Below are 23,158 nucleotides of genomic sequence, written 5' to 3' on the forward strand. Positions count from 1 at the left end.
GGTTACAGACTCTGCTTACCCAGAAATATTACCTCAGGTTAAGAAGTTTGCTTCAGGATGAGAACAGAAATCGTGCTCCGGCGGCAGTGGGAGGCCCCATTAGCTAAAGTGGTACCTCAGTTTAAGAATAGTTTCAGATTAAGAACGGACCTCTGGAACGAATTAAGTACTTAACTCGAGGTACCACCCACTGTATCAGGGGTAGGCAACCTAAAGCCCGGGGGCTGGATCCGGCCCAATCGCCTTCTAAATCTGGCCCACGAACGGTCCAGGAATCAGCGTATTTTTACATGAGTAGAATGTGTCCTTTTATTTAAAATGCATCTCTGGGTTATTTGTGGGGCCTGCCTGTTTTTACATGAGTTGAATGTGTGCTTTTATTTAAAATGCATCTCTGGGTTATTTGTGGGGCATAGGAATTCGATCATTATTTTTTTTCAAAATATAGTCCAGCCCACCACATGGTCTGAGGGACGATGGACAGGCCCACGGCTGAAAAAGTGTGCTGACCCCTATCCTTCTCCAGGTGCCAATACTTATGTAGCCCAAAACAGCACCATCCATTCACAAGAGACTTGGGTGAACCTCCAGGTTTGCAGAAGTATGAAAGAAAACTCCAGAAAAGAAATCCTAAGTGATGAGGCGAGAAAACAGGAAGCCTGAACCAAGTGCTCTCGGCAGGGCACACTTTTCTAAAAACCATCTGCTTCAACAAAGCCATCCCACGGCCATTTTAGAAAACAAATCCCCTGCACCCCGAAAGCTACAGGAGTGCCAGCTTGGACCCACGACCGTGGGAAACCTGCTGCGTGCATGGTTCTGGCACCGAAATTTGTGAGTGCCTGGCCCCTTCATGGGGAATTTTGTGGGTGCTTGGGCACCTGGGGCCCCAGGGAGTTGGCACCTATGGAAAGCTACAATACTAAGAGCGTGTGCAGACGAGGGCAACTAAGATGATCAAGCACCTAGAAGCCAAGCCCTATGAGGAACGGTTGAAGGAGCTGGGTGTGTTTAGCCTGGAAAAGAGGCAAGTGAGAGGATAAAGGTAAAGGTAAAGGTAAAGGGACCCCTGACCATTAGGTCCAGTTGTGGCCGACTCTGGGGTTGCAGTGCTCATCTCGCTTTATTGGCCGAGGGAGCCGGCGTACAGCTTCCGGGTCGTGTGGCCAGCATGACTAAGCCACTTCTGGCGAACCAGAGCAGCGCACAGAAACACTGTTTACCTTCCCGCCAGAGCGGTACCTATTTATCTACTTGCATTTGGACATGCTTTCGAACTGCTAGGTTGGCAGGAGCAGGGACCGAGCAACGGGAGCTCACCCCGTCGTGGGGATTTGAACCGCCAACCTGCTGATCAGCAAGTCCTAGGCTCTGTGGTTTAAACCACAGCACCACCTGTGTCCCAAGTGAAAGGATAGCCATCTTCAAATATCCCAACGGCTATCACATGGAAGGTGGAGCAAGCTTGTTTTCTGCTGCTCTTGAGGGCAGGACTCGAACCAAGTTACAAGGAGATTCGGACTAAATATCAGGAAGAACTCTCTGACAGTAAGAGCTGTTCTACAGTGGAATGGACTCCCTCAGAAGGTGGTGGATTCTCCTTCCTTGGAGGTTTTTAAGCAAAGGTTGGATGAACATCCGTCATGGATGCTTTAATTGAGATTACTGCATTGCAGGGGGTTGGGCTAGATGGCCGGCGGGGTCCCTTCCAATTCTACAGTCTATGATGGTATGTGTGGCGTTTGCCCGTTCTTTTGAACAGGAGGAGAGAAAGAGTTAATAGTTGGACCAATAGAAAAGCCAGAGGCGAAGCCTACCTGTTTATAAAAGGGCTTAGCCTGAGGTTTAGTTAGTTAGTTAGTTGGTTGGTTGGGAAAAGGTGGTTGGGAAAGCCGTTGGCAGACAGATGGAAATAGAGAGACAGTTAGTGCAGTTGGTTCTTGTGTGAGGGGAGGTAGAAAAGTTAGAGACAGAATAAAATAAGACTAAAATAAGGGTAAAGGGTAACAGTGTTTCGAATGCATTTAAAGTTTATTTGTGTTTGCAATAAACTACAATCTTCATTGTTAACTTAAGAGCCTGACTGTGACTAAGTGATTTACTGGGGAGGACCTGGTTGGTGGCAGCGGATTAGTGGTGTACGGTCAATAGTCCATGAGACGACCGGGGGCTCCGTATGAACGCCACAGTATGACTCTAAGAAAAAATGTGAGATGAATTCTTCTTGACATCTAATTTTATAAATGGGAGAATTGGGGCAGAGGCAGAGGGGAGTAGAGGTGCCCCCAGTCATGTGAGGTCTCCTGACTGCAAGCTGAATTGGTATAGCCCAGACCAGACACAAGCTGACTACATGAGTGTTCCTCCACAAGCCACAAATATTTGGCTTTTCAGGTAGTTATATATTCACTGCAGACGTGGGTGGCACTATGGTATAAACCACTGAGCCTCTTGTACTTGCCAATCAGAAGGTTGGCGGTTCAAATCCCCGCAACAGGGTGAGCTCCTGTTGTTGTGTCCCAGCTCCTGCCAACCTAGCAGTTCGAAAGCACGCAAGTGCAAGTAGATAAATAGGTACCACTGTGGCGGGAAGGTAAATGGCATTTCTGTGCATTCTGATTTCCATCACGGTGTTCCGTTGCACCAGAAGTGGTTTAGTCATGCTGTCCACATGACCTGGAAAGCTGTCTGCGGACAAATGCCAGCTCCCTCGGCTTGAAAAGCAAGATGATCACAGCAACCCCATAGTCGCCTTTGACTGGACTTAACCATCCAGGGGTCCTTTACCTTTACCTTTACCTTAGACCTGCTGTGTTGTTACTGCTTGGGAAATGGTCCTTCATTCAAAGTCCATTGAGATTCCCGCTTGCCCTGCTTTGCATGACTGCTGAAACATGATAAAAATCTGTTCTCCCTCACGAGTTGCAGATTACAACACCGCTCTGCGGTGGCAACATGATCAGCCCCAGAGGGGAGTGGGGGCTGGGTAGCTGGATGCACATCGCTGCTTGTGGACCTTATATATATTTATCCCATCCATCAAATGGACGTCAGCCTTTGCCCCTATTCATTTTTATTTACTGTTTTCTTTGCATGCCTTCCAATAGCTGTTGTGCGCTTATGGTGACCTGAGAACTCACCTGAGTCAGCTTTGGTTTCCCCCTTTGAAAGAAACTGAGGTCTGGGAGTGACTTGTCGGCTATATTGCGGAAAGTTCATGTTCCCCTATCATAAAATGCATGGTAGAGGCCAAGTGAACTGTACGGCAATAAATTAAACCAGTAGATGTAAAACAATATAATAAATGCACTGAAGGGTAGAAGGCAGGGCAATTTGAAAGAAAAGTCAGGCCACTGGGATTTTAAGTGTATGAGGATCATAGGCAGACTTACTAAGAGGTACTTATTTTTTCACAGCTAAACAGTATCAGTGAGCAGCACTGAGATAGGTAAACTGCTCATTAAACCAGAGCTCCTTACTAGAATTAAGGGGATGCAGGTGGTGCTGTGGTCTAAATCACAGAGCCTAGGACTTGCCGATTAGAAGGTCGGCGGTTCGAATCCCCGTGACGGGGTGAGCTCCCGTTGCTCGGTCCCTGCTCCTGCCAACCTAGCAGTTCGAAAGCATGGCAGTGCAAGTAGATAAATAGGTACTGCTGCAGTGGGGAGGTAAACGGCTCTGGTTTCCGTCATGGTGTTCCGTTGAGCCAGAAGCGGTTTAGTCCTGTTGGCCACATGACCCGGAAAGCTGTCTGTGGACAAACGCCGGCTCCCTTGGCCTGAAAGCAAGATGACCGCCGCAACCCCATAGTCGCCTTTAACTCAACCTAATCGTCCAGGTGTCCTTTACCTTTAACTTGACTAGAATTCCACCCGCTCTGTGAATTTCTCCCTTATGTTCGCCAGATTATATATGCTGGTGAATTTTCATGAAGACTTAATTTTAATGCAAACTGATTGGATATATGGCAAACTGAAAGAAACCAAGATTGACAGATTGGACCCTCCCTAGCTTTTACTGGTGATCAATCCAGCATCCATGGTCTACTTATCGCACTACTCAGTGACCATGACGCAAGCATTTTTGTTTATACATGGAGGTTTATCTGTCTAGAAAGAGCCAACTCCCAAACCCGCAAAACACACTTCCGCTTTATTGCTTCTGTCTGAACAGTCAAATGCGAGGAAGTAACAAATGAATCTCATCACATCCTGGCCAAGGTTTCTTCTGTGAGAACAGAAGTTCAAGCGAGTTAAGGGCTTATTAAACCAACTGTTCTTTTGTGGATCATAGCCAGAACATACTGAATGTAGGAGAGGTGTTTTGCTGTTATTTGTCAACGTACAGGATACCGTATTTTTCTCTCTTTAAGACACACTTTTTCCCCTCGAAAAATTAAGGGGAAATGTGTGTGCGTCTTATGGAGTGAATGCAGGCTCCTTGGCTTCAGCGAAAGCAACGCAAAGCCTCTGAAGCACAGCAGGAGCGCTCCCGCCGCGCTCCGGAGGTTTCACATTGCTTTCGCTGAAGCCTGGAGAGCTTTGTGTTACTTTCCCTCTCTGCGCAGCGCCCCTTCAGCGAAGCGGGAGGAGAAATGGAAGGGGCTCAGTTTCTCCTGCTGCTTCGCTGAAGGGGTGCTGCGCAGAGAGGGAGAGAATTTTTTTTCTTGTTCTACCCCTCTAAAACTAGATGTGTCCTATGTTCGGGTGTGTCCTATAGAGCGAAAAATACGGTACTTTACTCTTATAAAACAATGCAAGCCCCCCCCCAAGGCGATCCTTGCTCCAGAGAGCTTTATAAGCTATTCTTGCAAACATGCATTTCCCAACAGGCAGCAGGGAAGAACTGCACATCATGCCACACATGAGGCTACTATCCAAAATGGCAGCCTCCTGTCTAATTACCAGCCCTTTCTTGGATAATCTGTAAGCACCAACCCATAATGCGAGGTCATAACCTCTTCTATATGATCATCCATACCAGTAGCAGCCAATAATATGGAGCATGGGTGAGTAACACCCAGCATGATGACATCATAACATGGGTTAGTATATCATTCAGGGCAGGGGTCACATGCAGTCCTCTGTTTGGTTGTCATTGACTGACAGGACACTGAGGAATGGTGGGAGGAACCAGCTGGGGAACACTCAAGTGAAGATGGCTCAGAGCCTGGGGAGTGGTGGTGGGATGACGATGAATAGTCACAGGGAGAAGAGGGAGAAGACTGGGGGAGGTGTCGGAAGCTGAAGATGTAACAGGGCTCAGTGAGCAGGGGGAATCTGTGGCAGACAGCAGTCCAGAATCAGAGGTAGAAGCTGAAGCAGGAGAGGAGGAGGCCAAGAGGCAGAGATGAGTTTGGCTGGTGAAGAGTCACAAGTGTCTTCCCCTCCTGCTGCAACAAACTCCCCTCCCTCCTGGTCTCCCAGAACCTAGAGAGGAATGAAGAGGGCGGATGAGTAGTTAGCTTCACTCAGGCATAGTATCAGATTGCTTGGAGGAAACCCTGGAAAGGAAGGGACTTAGATGCCTTTGGGGAAGTGGGGAGCTTCAGTCTCAGCAACTGATTCATGGGGCAAGACCTGCCACAGATATGTTGCTGGGCTCATTAAGCCTGAGCAGATCCTGTTTTTGCTAAAAAAAAGAGTTAACTTTATGGTGCTCTTGTGCTTTTACGGGCTCTCACCATAAACACAGTCTTGAATATACCGTATTTTTCGCTCTATAAGACACACTTTCCCCCTCCTAAAAAGTAAGGGGAAATGTGTGTGCATCTTATGGAGTGAATGCAGGCAGGAGGCTCTGCTCAGCGCTCCCTTTAAAGAGCCGCATGGAGCATGTGAAGGGCTGCCCTTCTCCCTCCTCGGGGAAAAGCCCCCAAGAGCCGCACACACGCTCCACGCGCTCTTTAAAGGGAGACTTAGCCGTGCGCAGCCTCTCCTGGGCAGGGGATGAAGGCTCCCCCTGCCCAGAAGAGGCTGCGTGCGCCTATCCCATAAGCCAGGACAGCCAGCAGGATCACTGCGCTGCGATCCCACTGGCTGTCCTGGCTTCTGGGATTCAGAATATTTTTTATTGTTTTCCTCTTCCAAAAACTAGGTGCATCTTATGGTCTGGTACGTCTTATAGAGCGAAAAATACGGTAACTGAGGGTCATAACCACCCCATGTGTTTAAAGCACAATCAAGCCCCTTTGATTGTCAAGCAGAATCGTGGGACATGTAGTTTGCCGATGTCACAGAGTCACAATTCCCAGCTCTCTGAACAGACAACAACTCCCAGGATCCTCCAGGACTGTCAGAGTGGTATGATAGTGCTTTTATTTATAAATCAGTATGGGAAGAGTAATGCTGACCCAGAAAGTGAAGGGGTGTGCAACTGACCAATGAAGGCAAATAAGCAAAAGCTGCTTCTTTCAGGGGAGAGGCCACAAACCAGTTAACAGGGCTAAAAGAGAATCTGGAAGGTGTCCCAGGCTCTGGAAATGGCCGCGCTGCTCAGGTGATGCTAATGGAATGCGAGCGGATTGTTCTCGCTGAAAGGAGTCAGCAAACCATTTGGGCTTGGCTAACATCGGCACTGAAACTGCATGCATTCTGTGTTGTTTTGTTTTGTTTTTGACCCGATTCTGACTCAGATAAGCCATTCTGGAAGCACAGTGTGCTCAGCCAGGTGAACTGCTCTGCCTCCACCTGCAGAACTCTTGCTATAAAGTGTGGGCGGGGAAAGGGAACTTAGATCTAAAAATAGACCAAATTAAAAGGGGGAAAGGGAGGGGGGAGGACAGAGCCCCATGCATGGCTTCTTTCTCATGGACTGCTAACCGCCGGTGATCAGGTCGTTAAAATCGGAGTGTGGACTGGGCGGGGGTGTGTGTGTCTTTTTTTCTATAAATGGAAGAAACTGAAGATGCACAGAGATAGGAGCAACCGATGTCACACAATCACAGAACCATAGAATGGTAAAGCCGGAAGAGACCCAAGGGCAGGGGAGAAATTAGGCTTTATTTCACCCGGGTCAATGACCCAGTTTGGACCCCCCAGGGGGTATAGCGTGGGGGTGCCATGGCCCCGGGCGCACATTTTTGAGGGGGCACAATCAGGTGACCCCATAACAGGCATGGAGCCCTGGGAGCTGAGGTGCAATGGCAAGCAGGTTGGTCTAGTGGGCAGGTGGATGGAGGCAGAGGCTGAGGAGCCTATTGGAGGTGGGTTTCATTCATATTCCACACGGGCTCCATGTGCACACACACCTGGTGTACCCCCCACCCCAGCTGCCCAGTCCATCAGGAGAAACAACACTTGCGCCGCCCCGGGCACCGGCAACCCACACTATGCCACTGCCTCCCCATGCATTTAGATATGCACATACACATACAGGCTGGGAACCTCACTGGCACCCCTCTGGAGGCTTCACCTGGGGCAAAAAAATCATAATACCAGGCTAGCCCCCCCCCCCATAGCTATAGCACTGTCAATGGTCACTTGGTCCAACCCCCTACAATGTGGGAATCTCAGCTAGATCATACATGACAGATGGCCATCCAACCTCTGCTTAAAAACCTCCACGGAAGGGATGTTGTGAATTATCAAGGAATTCATTTCAAAGATATGCTTCCTTGGGAGGCTGAGGTTTATAAGGAAATAATAAAGGTTTCAGCCTCAAGAACTCTGAGATCCCTGCCTTTTCTTCCTCAGTATGAATGGTATCGTTGGGAGACACCAGGTGAGGCATAAAACCAACCAAGATTTACAGTCTGTGAGCCTCAAAGCTTACTTGTAAGTAAGTGGCATACAGAACACAGGCTTCCTTTTGAGAAAAGGTGCACGAGATCAAGCTTCTAAGGCTGCAGTCCTATGGACATCTAGCATGGATTTGGTGAGGCTTTCGCCTGAGTAAATACACACAGGATCAGCTGCTGGGTTCTTCTTTTAATGCACCTCCACCCTCCTCTTTGAAGGAGAATTATTTTTCTCCCCAACAGCCTGGACCTTCTCAATACGAGTGGTATTGTTGAGCGACACCAGGTAAGGAGGGGTAAAGCCAGTACAGCACATGGCATTTCTGCCTGCTGTAGCATCATTAAGCGGCCGGCCTGCCAAGACCCTGAGCAATGTTCAAGTGGTCCATCGAAAAACCGAGTGTTGGAATCACTGCCATTATGTTTAGACTCATTTGCAGCTATCTGGATTGCATTTATGAAACAAGAGGCTAGGTGAGCAACAGCGATCCCTAGGTATTTGATAGCCACATAATTTTAGCAAGCACCACAAGAACTGTGACAGAATTGCAATGGTATGTGTCAGGGAACTGCCATCGGCTCAGGGGCGAGAGGGGAAAAGGCGGATGGATTACCGAGAGCCCCCAAAGATCGTGGGAAGCAGCACTTCCTCAGCGGAGGAAGGAAGCCACACCTCTAGTGGGGAGGAGATGCAGAGCTCGGAGGGTGCAAGGCGGTGCTAGGACACCTTGCCTGGGCAAAGCGGGGAGGAGGAAGGTCCCCCTTTACCCAAGCCTTCCTTGCGCAGTAGGCTTTCGCGCAGAGAGGGGAGGCGTAGACTGGGGGTCAAGAATCTACTCTGCTGGAGAAGATTTAAGGACCGCCCACTCTCAGATTCTGCCAGTAAATGAGCAAGACATGGAATAGAGGCGCTCTGAATTGTAAAGGTTTTTAGCACCAATAATAAAGCTTTAGAACAGACAAGTGAGGCATCTTGCCTGATTGCTCTCGAGCAACCACCCAATACCCCTTACAGTACGCAACAACTCCTTGCACCTCTCTCGTGGCTTACGCTTACCTACCTGCGGACAAGCAGTTTCAATTTCTTGCACGAGCCTTTCACTAAGGAGATGGCTTTCTGCCTGGAGCTGCTGAGCTCCACCTCGTTGATGTTCACCACTTCATCTCCAGGCTGCAGCTGAGAGTTCAATAAATCTGCTTTCCCTCCTTCTTCAATCTGGATTGAGGGGTGGGGGTGGGGCACAAGGAGAGAAACAGAACAATGGTTTCAACAGGATTGATTTTCGCCACTCACCCCTTCCTCCCACCCTAGAGAAATTAATGAAATTGTTGTGGACGTTCAAACTTATTTCTACATGCCGCACGAATATAAAGTTGTTGTTCTCAGCCCTGCTGAAAGTTGACTCAGTTCTCAGCCCCAAAGCTCTTGCAAGATTTCCAGAAACAATATTTCATAGCCTCCTTTGGCAGGTTCCCCCCACCCTAGTGCTCAGTTGTTCCTACTGTTAGGAAGCACAAATCTCACAGGGAATTCTATCTGTCACCAGTTCCTAATACAGTGGTACCTCGGGTTACATACGCTTCAGGTTACATACGCTTCAGGTTACAGACTCTGCTAACCCAGAAATAGTGCTTCAGGTTAAGCACTTTGCTTCAGGATGAGAACGGAAAACGTGCTCCGGCGGCGCGGCAACAGCAGGAGGCCCCATTAGCTAAAGTGGTGCTTCAGGTTAAGAACAGTTTCAGGTTAAGTACGGACCTCCAGAACAAATTAAGTACTTAATCTGAGGTACCACTGTACAGTATTGTCAGGTTCCAGTTGTGCCTCATTTGTTTCAGTACTTAAGAAATATCAAGAGATGGTGCAATGTATCTGCCAAGTTGAATTGCTCTATCCAGTTTAACAATTTTCTTTCTTTCTTTCTTTCTTTCTTTCTTTCTTTCTTTCTTTCTTTCTTTCTTTCTCAGAACCGTTTGTTTACAAGGAAACAGCCTGAACCTTGAAACCAAAAGTCAACAAGACACAGAAATCAGAATGTGCCAGGACTCCTCAACTTGGTGCTTCTGGCCTGAAGCGGAACAAAACTTCCTGAAACATATGCGATGTGGCCTGTCAGACTGTGGCCGGTGTTTTAGAACCATGCTGAACAATCCCAAGAGTCATGTGGTAGGACTTTTTGTTGGGCTGTGCCAATTCAAACTGCAGGTGGGGGAAACTGCGAGGAGAAATCTGCAGGCAGATTAAGTGACACTGCACCATTGCATTTTGGCATCACTTTACTTACTGCAAAAAGTCCAATCTTTTTGGGGAAAGTGGGTTTATTGAGTAAGGCTTCCCAATCAACTATAATTATGCAGTCTGAATTTGCTGATTAGTGACTGAATGCACCAGAAAATTGTAACGGTCCAAAAGCACTCTTTGATAATACTTACTTTATTTTATTAAATGTGTATATTACCCTTCATCTGAAGATCTTAGGGTGGTTCACAGCATAAAAAGGCAAAATAAAAATACAAAATACATAGTAGAAACAAGAGCAAGAACAAAACAAAAGAATAACCCCCCCCCCCCAAAAAAAATAAACACACATACTTAAAAGGGTAAAGGATGTCAGTCAGTCAAAGGCCTGGTTGAAGACGAACATTCTCACCTGGTGCCTAAAGGTGTACAATGAAGGCGCCAGGCAAACCTCCCTGGGGAGAGCATTCCACAAACGGGGAGCCACTGCAGAAAAGGCCCTGTTTTCGTGTTGCCATCCTCTGGACCTCTTGCAGAGGAAGCACACGAAGAAGGGCCTCAGAGGATGATCACGTGGTCCAGGTTGGTTCATATATTTAGGAGGCAAACAGTGAGCTTGAGAAGTTCCACACATTACATAAGAAAGCTGTGCATCAATATATTGCTTCAGTTTGGCTCCTATGCGTATACTGTATAAACCAGTTGTTTTTATCCACCTGGATAAAAATATATAGTAAACTTGAAGCTAGCCTGTCAAGCTGGTTGATCTGCTCCTGTGCTTTTTATTATTAACAATCAATCAATCAATTGGCTTTTAGTGATGTCTCAAGGCAAATAACAAACATAAAATCAGCTAAAAAGAGTTTTAAAAATAGTAAAGGTTTCTGGTATTTGGGGGACTTGGAGGAGAAACTCTCCTGCTGATTGCAGTGACCTATAGGATATATATGAGGGACGCAGGTGGCGCTGTGGGTTAAACCACAGAGCCTAGGACTTGCCGATCAGAAGGTCGGGGGTTGGAATCCCCGCGACGGGGTGAGCTCCCGTTGCTCGGTCCCTGCTCCTGCCAACCTAGCAGTTCGAAAGCACGTCAAAGTGCAAGTAGATAAATAGGTACTGCTCCGGCGGGAAGGTAAACGGTGTTTCCGTGCGTTGCTCTGGTTCGCCAGAAGTGGCTTAGTCATGCTGGCCACATGACCCAGAAGCTGTATGCCGGCTCCCTCGGCCAGTAAAGTGAGATGAGCGCCGCAACCCCAGAGTCGGCCACGACTGGACCTAATGGTCAGGGGTTCCTTTACCTATAGGATATATAAGGGATCTGTCGTGCTAAAGAGCACCAAGGGCTAGGGCTGAAGCTGAGCTGAAGTGATTTCACTCAAAATTAGATCACTCCCTGGGTTTTCGACAGCATCTTTGAGCTTCCAGTGCACTGCAGTTGAAACAGGGCCATATTCTGAAAATAAACCTGGAAGAAGTATTTGCATTTAGGGTGTGGTGTCAACCCCAAGACAACAGATTCAGCAAGTGACGTCACATGATACACAACTCTACCTTCAGCCAACGTCACTATGATTGCAAAGGCAAACAAAAGCCTAGTGGGAGACACCACCCATTTCACCAAGCACCTGTTTCAACAGACAAGACTGGGAAACAGTGAAATCAGGAAACATGAAACGCAGCACGCCAACATGAGACCTTGCCAGGAAAGAAAAGTAAAGAGTTGGGATTGGTCTTTTGATCTCAGGGTAGCAAGACTGGGGATACTGTCCAAGCGGTCAAGAGAAGGAAGTCTATTCTAGGCTTTGGGATCTAGGTGAGCATTAGCCTAAAAACCTGGGAATCCCACCAGTGGTGTAGCGGGGGGGGTGCAGGGGGGGCCGGCCGCACCGGGCGCAACATCTGGGGGTTAAGGTTAGGGGGGCGCAAATCCACGGGTTAGGGGGCGCAAATTACTTGCCTTGCCCCGGGTGCTGACAACCCACGCTACGCCACTGAATCCCACAGGCTCCTGAGCAACCAATGAAATAATCCAGGGCAGCATCTAGAACTGATCACTGGATGTGAGAGATGCAAATTTAAATTCCTACTCAGTGTCAGGTGGCAGGTGTTGGGTAAAAAGGTAAAGGGACCCCTGACCATTAGGTCCAGTCGTGGCCGACTCTGGGGTTGCGGCGCTCATCTCGCTTTACTGGCCAAGGGAGCCGGCATACAGCTTCTGGGTCATGTGGCCAGCATGACTAAGCCGCTTCTGGCGAACCAGAGCAGCGCACGGAAACGCCGTTTACCTTCCCGCCGGAGCAGTACCTGTTTATCTACTTGCACTTGACGTGCTTTCGAACTGCTAGGTTGGCAGGAGCAGGGACCGAGCAACAGGAGCTCACCCCGTCACGGGGATTCGAACAGCCAGCCTTCGGCTCTGTGGTTTAACCCACAGCGCCACCCGCGTCCCTCGGGTGTTGGGTACAGGTCTGCAATAACTCACAAGCTGTCCATGAAGTTAACTCTTTATTCAAAGAAACAAAACAGCTCAGGGCTGGTGAGCACAGCAACTCAATTTCATGGTGAGTTCCGGCACCTATTTTTCTTGAAAAAAGCACTGGTGGGAACGAGTTCCGTAGTTTAACTATAAGAGTATTCATTGTTTTCAACAAGAACTACAGAGCTGACTGAGTCCGCTCTGGGCAAGTGCAGAGAGGCAAGCTGAAGGAAATAGCTCAGTGGACATCTTTTGCAGCCCAAACTGCAAAGGAGGTGGTGATATTGGCACACTGGAAGGAGACCTCAGAACATCTGGAGCACCACTAGATGCTAAAACAACATTCTGAACCAAAAGTTTCCATTTATCCCCAATGTGGATATGGTAATATCTGTTAACAGTTGTCTGCATTGTGTTTTCTGCAGATACACTATAGTAAGGTAAGGAGACAGTGACATAAAACAATTTAGCTATTATATATTGTTGTTTAGTTGTTTAGTCGTGTCCGACTCTTTGTGACCCCATGGACCAGAGCACGCCAGGCACTGTCTTCCACTGCCTCCCGCAGTTTGGTCAAACTCATGCTGGTAGCTTCGAGAACACTGTCCAGCCATCTCGTCCTCTGTCATCCCCTTCTCCTTGTGCCCTCCATCTTTCCCATCATCAGGGTCTTTTCCAGGGAGTCTTCTCTTCTCATGAGGTGGCCAAAGTATTGGAGCCTCAGCTTCATGATCTGTCCTTCCAGTGAGCATTCAGGGCTGATTTCCTTCAGAATGGAGAGGTTTGATCTTCTTGCAGTCCATGGGACTCTCAAGAGTCTCCTCCAGCACCATAATTCAAAAGCATCAATTCTTTGGCGATCAGCCTTCTTTATAGTCCAGTTCTCACTTCCATACATCACTACTGGGAAAACCATAGCTTTAACTATACGGACCTTTGTTGGCAAGGTGATGTCTCTGCTTTTTAAGATGCTGTCTAGGTTTGTCATTGTGCTACTATATATACAAATGTGCAAATGAGATATTATCTATTTGGATTTTTTTGCTAAGTATTATATAGCAATCATAGGAAGCTACGTCATAAGGATTTGGACCATTTGTCCACCTAATTCAGTACTGTCTACTTTGACTAGCAGCAGATCTCCAGGATTTCAGAGAAGGGCCCCTCTAGTTTCCACCTGGAGATGCCAGGGTTTGGACACAGCCTCATAAATGCAACAAAATGGGAAATGCAACCTATAATTCCTGCATACCTTGAAATTTTGAAAGGAAATCTGATCTGGAAGGAAGAAGGAGTACTGAGGGCCACAGCAACTGCTCTTCTCTTCTCCAATCAGCACAAATGAACTGCTGGTGCTGATAATACACTATCTTCAGGAAATAGCTTTTTTAAAAAATAAAATAAAACTAAGATAATGAGAGAGCGACTTGTGTGGTTGCATGAAAAAGTTGCAGATTTATATTTGAGTTTCTCTCACAGCGATCATGAAGACTAGAAACCTGCTAGAAAACAAAATTTGCTGCTGGCATCAAAGGTGTAAACAGGATTGTGCTTCCTTATCTGACTCCTTGTGGCGACTCTGAATTCTTAATCCAATAGCAGAAAGAAGGCTTAGCCCTTAAGTTGATTTTCCACCTGCATGAGCAGAGTCATTTCTGGCTCCACGAGAGATTTCTATTTAGGAAGCAAAGAGAAGCTCCTTCTCGTCATCTCCTTACTAAACAAAGAGTGAGCTATAAATATGAAAACAAGGAAAGCATCAAATGTCGAAGCAGCATTTTTGCTCAATGACCAGGTAAGGTAATATAAGTATTAACTCTGCTAAGACAATCAAACTGCCGCAGCATCGTAACACAAATTCTATATTTAGTAATTCATAGGAAATTAAATGTATTTTAATATATTTTGCTCCTGCTATTCACAAGGAGCAACAAATGGCTCTATAGGGCATCAGATTTTCTCACCAGAAATCTGGCCTGGCATCTGCATTCTGTATCAACACCAATTTTTGCCTGGCCTTTGAGAAGACAAAGTCAAGGTGTTTGGACACAGTGGAAGAAAATGCAATTCTAGGAAGAGGAGGATTTAGAGAAGCGTGACAGGTTCAGTCGCCCTGGGTGCAGAGTCTGGGGGTGCCACAAGGGGGCTCTGCAACTATGAGCTAGAATGGAAGGCGGGGAGGACCAAATTTGGGTGTTGCACAGGGTGCTGTTAAAATTTGAAACCTCAAGCTCTGCCATTGCATCAGGCTTGGAGAATGTCAAGGAGGGCTGACTGAGTTCAGGCCCTGTAACCTTGGGCAAAAAGACTCTTTAAGGTGGCAGTGCCACAGCTGCATTCTCTTCCATTGTTTCTAAACACCTCAGATGGCACACGGGGTCTCTTGGTGAGGCTGCATTTTAACCTGTATTTTAAATTGGGGTTTTTTAAAAAAAAAACTTTAAAAAATCTTTAAATTGGGTCCCCCCCCATTATGTTTTTATTGTAATTTTACTGGTGTTAGCTGCCCTGAGCCCGGCTCCAGCCAGGGAGGGTGGGGTATAAATAAAATTTATTATTATTAATTACCTTTCAATGCAGATTTGAAAAAAGAAGGCAACAGATGGGATAGTTGGGACTTTGCTTGCTGCAACAGTCCCCCCCCCCCGAGTTGTCCTGAACGTTTTTCACACCCAGCCAACCATCTGGTTATGTATTCAGTGGTCTGTGTTTGCCTGAGCTTGAGTTTGGACTAAGGATTCTGAGCCCCTGTGTTCCAATTCAATGCATGATATCCAATCACAGAACATTTCAGGATTTGGGCCTCTGCCATTGGCCCTTGATTTGCAGCTTAGAAGTTTAGACAGCCAATCACGATGGGAGTGGGAGTGGCCCAGGCCTTCAGAAATGTATATAAGCAGTTGCTTTGTCCAGTTCTGTTAGTTCAATAAAGGCTCTTGATGTTATCACTGTGTCTTGCCTCGTGGGAACCCACCTACACTTCAGCAAGTTGCCTGAATTAATCCCACCCCAGATAAGCACATCAGGGTTGGTTGGTCAGCCAACCAGCCTGGGACTCTGATCTTCTGTCAGCACTGGCATTGAGGGACAGCTTTCTCCGCCATGCCTGAGAGCAGCAAGCTAGCTTAGGGGGCACCAAGCGCTTGAGTGACACATACAGCTCTGCCCTCCAGCAGAGGGGGCAGCTGGCGGCCCTGCCACTAGGGCTCCCTGGCCCCTCCCTAAGAGCCACTACCTGAGCCACCCTACCTAATGGAAGGTTCAGCTCTATTGCTGGAAGTTCTTCTTTGAGAGCCAGTGTGGTGTAGTGGTTAAGAGCGGTAGTCTCGTAATCTGGGGAACCGGGTTCGCGTCTCCGCTCCTCCACCTGCAGCTGCTGGGTGACCTTGGGCCAGTCACACTTCTCTGAAGTCTCTCAGCCCCACTCACCTCACAGAGTGTTTGTTGTGGGGAAAGAAGGGAAAGGAGAATGTTAGCCGCTTTGAGACTCCTTGTGGTAGTGATAAAGCGGGATATCAAATCCAAACTCTTCTTCTTCTTTGCCCTCTGCCAGCCTTCTTCATCTACTCTTTAATTTGAATTCAGCCTGATCTTTTATTTCCCTTCTCTTCCCTCCCCCTCCCCTTTTATGAAGATCACCCGCTCTGAGACCCCACAGTTAATTCTCCCCTGGCCTCCTTGCTGGCCCAAGTAGGACCAATTTAGCCAGCTAGCCCTGGGGATTATCTAATGCTTATTTCCCCTAAATTGATTTTTGAATTTTATTGTTATTCATGTTTTTATACTGCATTTTATAATTAAGTGTTTTAAATTTGTTGTTAGCCACCCTGAGCCCGGTTTTTGAATCGGGAAGGGCGGGGTATAAATAAATATTAGTAGTAGTAGTAGTAGTAGTATTACTCTGCAACAGTCTGCCTCCCACCGACTTCTGAAGCAGCCGCATTAGCAAAATAGCCCCAGTGGCTACACTGTGCAAACATTTGCGGGGTTAAATAGAATCTTTAATCTGATAAATGGATCTGGTTGTACTTTTTATAGAGTAGCTGCAGCTCCACAGCATTCCACAATAATTGCTGCTTGGATAAGCAGTTTGGGCACCGTCACCAAAATATAGAAAAGGCAGATTGGCACAGTTAACAACAAACATACAGTAGTACCTCGGGTTAAGAACTTAATTCATTCCGGAGGTCCGTTCTTAACCTGAAACTGCTCTTAACCTGAAGCACCACTTTAGCTAATGGGGCCTCCTGCTGCTGCTGCCACGTGATTTCTGTTCTTATCCTGAAGCAAAGTTCTTAACCTCAGGTACTATTTCTGGGTTAGCGGAGTCTGTAACCTGAAGCGTCTGTAACCTGAGGTACCACTGTATTTAAAATGGTAGAAGGAGTCTGCTCGGTGGGGACACAGCTGCTGTGCTTAGCTTCCTGGGAGCAGTGTCACAGCTGCTTAAGGCAAGAGGTGAAGGGGAATGCACAAACACCAGCAAGGCACCAGATTGGTTCTGCCAGGGCACCCACATTAACCTCCCTCATGCTTCATCTCCTTAAGAGGTATAAATTCCACTGCCAGAGAGCTAGGAGGCTCTGTCCCACTAGTTAAGCCATTTCTAGAAAAGGGGATCCTTAGAATCTGTACAAAGAGCAAACTAGGAACCAATCAAGGACCAGAAAGTAGGGACTGGGACTGTTATATAGGGACAGCAACCCTGGATCCAACCTCACTGGAGTCGCCATTTGTAAGGCCAACCACAACTCAGACGTGCTAGCTCTGCTCTTGACATCTCTTGTATTTGGGTGTGAGCATTCCATGTCCCTTCTCAAAACAAACAGAGGCCATCTTCCAAAGGGCAATACTTTTGTTTCCACAAACTCAAGAGGCGTTTCTCAAAGACCAGTCCTGTCTCTCCTCGTTCCCATCCTTTGCAGATTTTTTTCAAAAAATTTTATTGGTTTTCCAAATTTTTAACAAACATAAAAGAAAACATTACACTATTAAAAAGACAAACAAACAAACATGTATCCTAACTGTTAAAATCCCAATTTAGTTATCATGGTTAAGTGACTTCCTCAGATCCCCCCAAACTGAGTTTCCATAGATCTCATTGTAGCAGTTTTCCAATATCCACTTTCAAATAAATTTAACTTATTCAAATTACCATCTTAATATCTTTTCATAATGTTTTCAATCCATAAAGTTATACAATTCCACATATTTTACTCCTAGGCTAGTTTGGTGCTTACAAGTAGTTCTACTTATATTATATTAGAATTTCTAGCTAAATAGTCCTTAAATTTCTTCCAATTTTCTTGATGTTCCCCCTCTTTCTGATCGCGGATTCTTCCAGTCAGGTCAGCCAGCTCCAAAAAGTCCATCATCTTCATCTGCCATTCCTCCATTGTTGGCATTTCTTGTAGTTTCCAATTTTTGGCTAACAAAATTCTTGCTGCAGTTGTGGCATACAAAAACAATCTAACGTCTTTTGGGGGCAATTCCATCCTTTGCATAGATATAAAGGGCAGCCACTCGCCTCTCCGCCCCAGCTTTTATCAGCTTTTTGAGTCAATTCAGCAGCATGAAAATTTCCCCACAACCATTTACTTGCTTGCGGTATCAGGACTGTTCTTAAAAGGCACAGGAGGAAGGGCAAGGAAAGGGGAAGCTTTTGTCCCACAAGCTCCTTTCAAAAGGGAAGGGAATCCGGTTGTGTTATGGCAAGGAGAGAACAAAATCCACGCAGCGTACTCAAGAAGTACTTTGGACCCAAGCCAAAGTTCCCCATTGCCGGGCAATGGAGTATATAGCACATGGGTGTGGTGAATCTATCAATTCCCATTTCGTTCCAGCCTTAAGTTCAGTTCACCACATGCCCACATCCAGTGAATAAAAACACACACACAAAGATTCGTCAGCGTTTTAGAGCATTTTCCTCCTAATATTCACATATACATATTTTTGCAAAGCAATTTCCCCTGAAATAATGCACATCTGCATGTTATTTTCAGTAATAAATGCACATTTAGTACTTTTGCATTTTTGCACACATTGTTTGGTTGGAGAAGCACAGAATGACAAGATTCAGAGAAGAGTGTATTTCGATGGTTGGCTGTGTTTTGGTTCCTGCATTGTTTCAGAAAGTGTGAATTAGGGCAGGGTCACCTTTGAATTTGAACTCAGTTGAATTTCTCTTCCATCTCTTAACAGATCTGGGCCTTCTGGGGTAGGAGGCAATGCATTCCATACCACAAAAGTCCACAAGGCAAGATATTATATAAAGAACAGATGCGCTCTCAAGGCGCAATCCTCTTGCACACTTACCCGTATTTTTTGCTCTATAAGACGCAACAGACCATAAGACGCACCTAGTTTTTGGAGGAGGAAAACAAGAACAAAAATATTCTGAATCCCAGAAGCCAGAACAGCAAGAGGGATCGCTGCGCAGTGAAAGCAGCGATCCCTCTTACTGTTCTGGCTTCTGGGATATCTGCGCAGCCTGCATTCACCCCATAAGACGCACACACATTTCCCCTTACTTTTTAGGAGGGAAAAAGTGAGTCTTATAGAGCAAAAAATACGGTACTTGGTAGTAAGCATCCTTAGTCTCAATGGGGCTTATTTCTCAACAAGCATGCACAGGATCGAGTGCCACCAGGACTTTGGCAAAGCCTTAGAAAGAAGCTGAACAAAGAGGTAATAACCTTTCAGTGTCCCCATTCAAAGCAGGACCTCAACCTAACTGCGTCAGCCTCATAAACGCTGCTTGGTGGCAAAGGTCATTGCCACCAGCCCTTTCAGTCCTAAAATGATGCTTTAATGCCAACGACCATCACTGTCACACATACGATGCTGTCCATAAAGCGCTTGCCTTTTATGAGGCACACACGTGGCCTTTAAGCATCAATGGGAATTGACGGGATGTGGGATGAGGCAGGCGTATGACCGCAAGTGCAGGAGCTTTGGCTTTGTAAAATCTGCCAAATAAACCCGGGAAATTGTATCCTTTTGTCCATCTTAGATCAGCAGTGTGTACCCATAAGGAGTACACGAGCCACTCAAGCCAGGTTGTAAAACCACACAGGAATGCTAATGACAAAGCACCTCTAATTATTCTGAATGTCCACTGAGTTAAGTTCTGGATAGGGAAGTAACTTGCAGAACTTTGCAAACAGAGCCATAGTTGGTGAGCGCGCTGAATTTGATTTTTTTAAAAAAGTGGGCTCTGTTTTGTTACCTTTAGAACACATCTGCACAAGGTATTTAAAGAACCGTTGTACCACTTAATCAGTCATGGTTTCCCCCAAAGAACGCAGAGCACTGTAGATTGTTCAGGGTGCTGAGTCTCACTAGCAGACCCCTGTTCTCCTCCCAGAGCTACAGTTCCCAAAATTCCCTAGGAAGAGGGATTGATGGTTAAATCACCCTGTGAACTGTAGCTCTGTGCAGGGATTAGGAGGTCAAACTACAGTACCCATGGTGCTTTAGGGGAAGCCATGACTGCTAAAGTGGTATAATAGTGCTTTAAATCTGTGGTGCAGATGTGGCCTTAGGGACAGAAGAAGTTGCTATGAAAGTGGTCAAACTATTCATCCATCTAGCCCAGGGGTCAGCAAACTTTTTCAGCAGGGGGCCGGTCCACTGTCCTTCAGACCTTGTGGGGGGCCTGACTATATGGGGGGGGGGATGAACGAATTCCTATGCCCCACAAATAACCCAGAGATGCATTTTAAATAAAAGCACACATTCTACTCATGTAAAAACACGCTGATTCCCGGACCGTCCGTGGGCTGGATTTAGAAGGTGGGGGGCCAGATTCGGCCCCCGGGCCTTAGTTTGCCTACTCCGATCTAGTCCCCTCTGATTGGCAGCTGCTCCCCTACATCTCGTTATTACCACCTGCCACCTGAACCTCTTATGTGATGATGCCAGTGATTTGTAGCTATGATATTCTGCCTGCAAAGCCAGGTCTCTCTCTCCCAAGCCCCAAATAACGTTTTATATCTTCCTGCTTGTTTATCTTGTAATACAAGCCGGTGCCCCTTTCAATTATTTCCTTTTCACGCATTGCATTCTAGACATTCAATTCACCCACTTGGTGGCCACAGCCGTTTTTCAAAATAAAATGATATGTATCCAAACTTCTTGAGAGATGGTCATTGCTAGCTAATGGATCGGTGAATCATTCGGGGCAATCTTCAATCCTGTTTGCTCCTGCAACACGCTAGCCTTTGCTCTGTAGGCTTCCCAAGAGGCAACAGGTTGTTTAAAGGAGGAGGAAAATCCTATTAAGGGCCCCTTGGCTTCACGAAAGCTTAGGTTTATTCTATGCATAGATAATTTCCATGCAGGAGATTATGTCACCCTCGTCAATTATTGGCTTCACCTGCAGCTCATTCCACAAATTCCATTCTGACACATCACCAGGTGTTGCAAACTCGATCCCTTTCGGGTTCTGGTGGTTATCATGGTGATGCAAAGCCATGGGATGTCGTTAACTCTGCGGCAGCTCCTATCTCTTCTTCTTCCCTCAGCAACCTCCTTCCCCAAAGCTCACAACTCTGCCAACAAGGCTTATCAATGTGTTAACATTTGCTCTGCAGCGTAATTGCAAAAAAGTATTTGCCAAAGGGAACAGAAGGCATATTCAATACAATGCTTCCCATAGATAAGAATTATGCTTATGAACAATGGCCAGGTCCAGAGATCATGCAGGTCAGGCCAGTACTGGAGACACCAGACTTGGAGAAGGGGAGGAACTAAGCATAATACTTTGCACTTCCAGTTTCATTTTTTGCCGGGGTCTTAGGAAGCTTGTTAGCAGCTGATCTGGAGCAAGATAGAATGAAGTAATTTAAAATAGGGCATGCTGGTTGCCTGGAACCCTGAACAGAAGTGCTTCATCATACCTTCCAACATTTCTCTGATGAAAATAGGGCTGTCCCAGCGGCGTAGCGTGGGTTGTCAGCACCCAGGGCAAGGCAAGTAATTTGCGCCCCCTAACCCAGGGCAAGGCAAGTAATTTGTGCCCCCTAACCTGCCACCGCTTCCAGCTTCTTCTTGCTGCTGCCTGGGCTGGGCTGGTGTGGTTCTCTCCCGCGCTCAGCGCTGTGCTGGGCGGCCGCTGCACTGTCCCTCCCCCAGATAGTCCCTCCCTCACTCTCTCCGCACCGCACGCCTGGCACCCACCCCCTCCACAGTGGGCGGCGACCCGGCGGCTCGGATCGGATTCGCACAGCCAGCACTGCAGTGGGAGAGAGTGAGTGAGCCAGGTAGGGGCAGAGAGCTGTGAGTGCGAGCGCGCCCCCCCCCAGATGTTGTGCCCGGTGCAGCCGGCCCCCCTGCACCCCCCACACTACGCCACTGGGCTGTCCTATTCCATAAATAACAATAATTATTATTTACACCCTGCCCATCTGACTAGGCTGCCCCAGCCACTCCGGGCAGCTTCCAACAAATATAAAAACATAATGCAACATTTAAAAAACTTCCCTATACAGGGCTGCCTTCAGAGGGTTTGGGGATTGGATAACTCCATACCCTCCAACACTTCTCCAATGAAAATAGGAAAGTCCTAAGGAAAAGCGGGACATTCTGGGATCAAATCAGAAACTGGGATGTGTTGTTGTTGTTTAGTCGTTTAGTTGTGTCCGACTCTTTGTGACTCCATGGACCAGAGCATGTCAGGCACTCCTGTCTTCCACTGCCTCCCGCAGTTTGGTCAAACTCATGCTGGTAGCTTCGAGAACACTGTCCAACCATCTCATCCTCCGTCGTCCCCCCCGTCGTCCCCCCGGGCCAGTGTGGTGTAGTGGTTAAGAGCGGTAGTCTCCTAATCTGGGGAACTGGGTTCACGTCTCCACTCCTCCACATGCAGCTGCTGGGTGACCTTGGGCCAGTCACACTTCTTTGAAGTCTCACCCCCACTCACCTCACAGAGTGTTTGCCGCTTTGAGACTCCTGAAGGGGAGTGAAAGGCGGGATATCAAATCCAAACTCTTCTTCTTCTTCTTCTTCTCCTCCTCCTCCTCCTTGTGCCCTCCATCCTTCCCAACATCAGGGTCTTTTCCAGGGAGTCTTCTCTTCTCATGAGGTGGCCAAAGTATTGGAGTCTCAGCTTCAGGATCTGTCCTTCCAGTGAGCACTCAGGGTTGATTTCCTTCAGTATGGAGAGGTTTGATCTTCTTGCAGTCCATGGGACTCTCAAGAGTCTCCTCCAGCACCAGAATTGAAAAGCATGGATTCTTTGGCGATCAGCCTTCTTGATGGTCCAGCTCTCACTTCCATACATCACTACTGGGAAAACCATGGCTTTAACTATACGGACCTTTGTCGGCAAGGTGATGTCTCTGCTTTTTAAGATGCTGTCTAGGTTTGCCATCACCTTTCTCCCAAAAAGCAGGCAATGACAAACCTAGATAGCTTCTATAAATCTTGGACTGTCCCTGGAAAATGGGGGCACCTGGAGAGTATGCTTCATGCTGCAACACTTTGCGGTTTATTTGTAAAATAATTACCTTCTGCACCCCAGCTTATCGCTAAATCATGGTCTTTTTGATCTGCATATATATTGGCTAGAAGTGCACATTGCTAGCATCGGAAGGTTAAAGGTCTCTGGCTGTTTCCTATGGCAACGTTCCTATGGATAAATAGCATTTGCTTGTTGTGTCAAGCACAGTAGGTGGGGAGCCTTCGCTGCCGGAAAATCGGCTCA

General features: G+C 47.0%; 1 protein-coding gene across 1 annotated transcript in view; it reads right to left on the reverse strand.

Moving 5' to 3' along the window:
- SHROOM3 (shroom family member 3) overlaps window positions 1–23,158 on the reverse strand; it is a 208,949-nt gene that overhangs the window by 155,838 nt on the left and 29,953 nt on the right. The window contains exon 2 of the mRNA XM_083756224.1: window positions 8,800–8,954. Coding sequence (XP_083612350.1) covers window positions 8,800–8,954 — 155 coding nt within the window. The remainder of the gene's footprint in view (window positions 1–8,799; window positions 8,955–23,158) is intronic.

Source organism: Podarcis gaigeae (genome assembly GCF_964106915.1).
Source record: "Podarcis gaigeae genome assembly, chromosome: 9".
NCBI classification, from domain to species: domain Eukaryota; kingdom Metazoa; phylum Chordata; class Lepidosauria; order Squamata; family Lacertidae; genus Podarcis; species Podarcis gaigeae.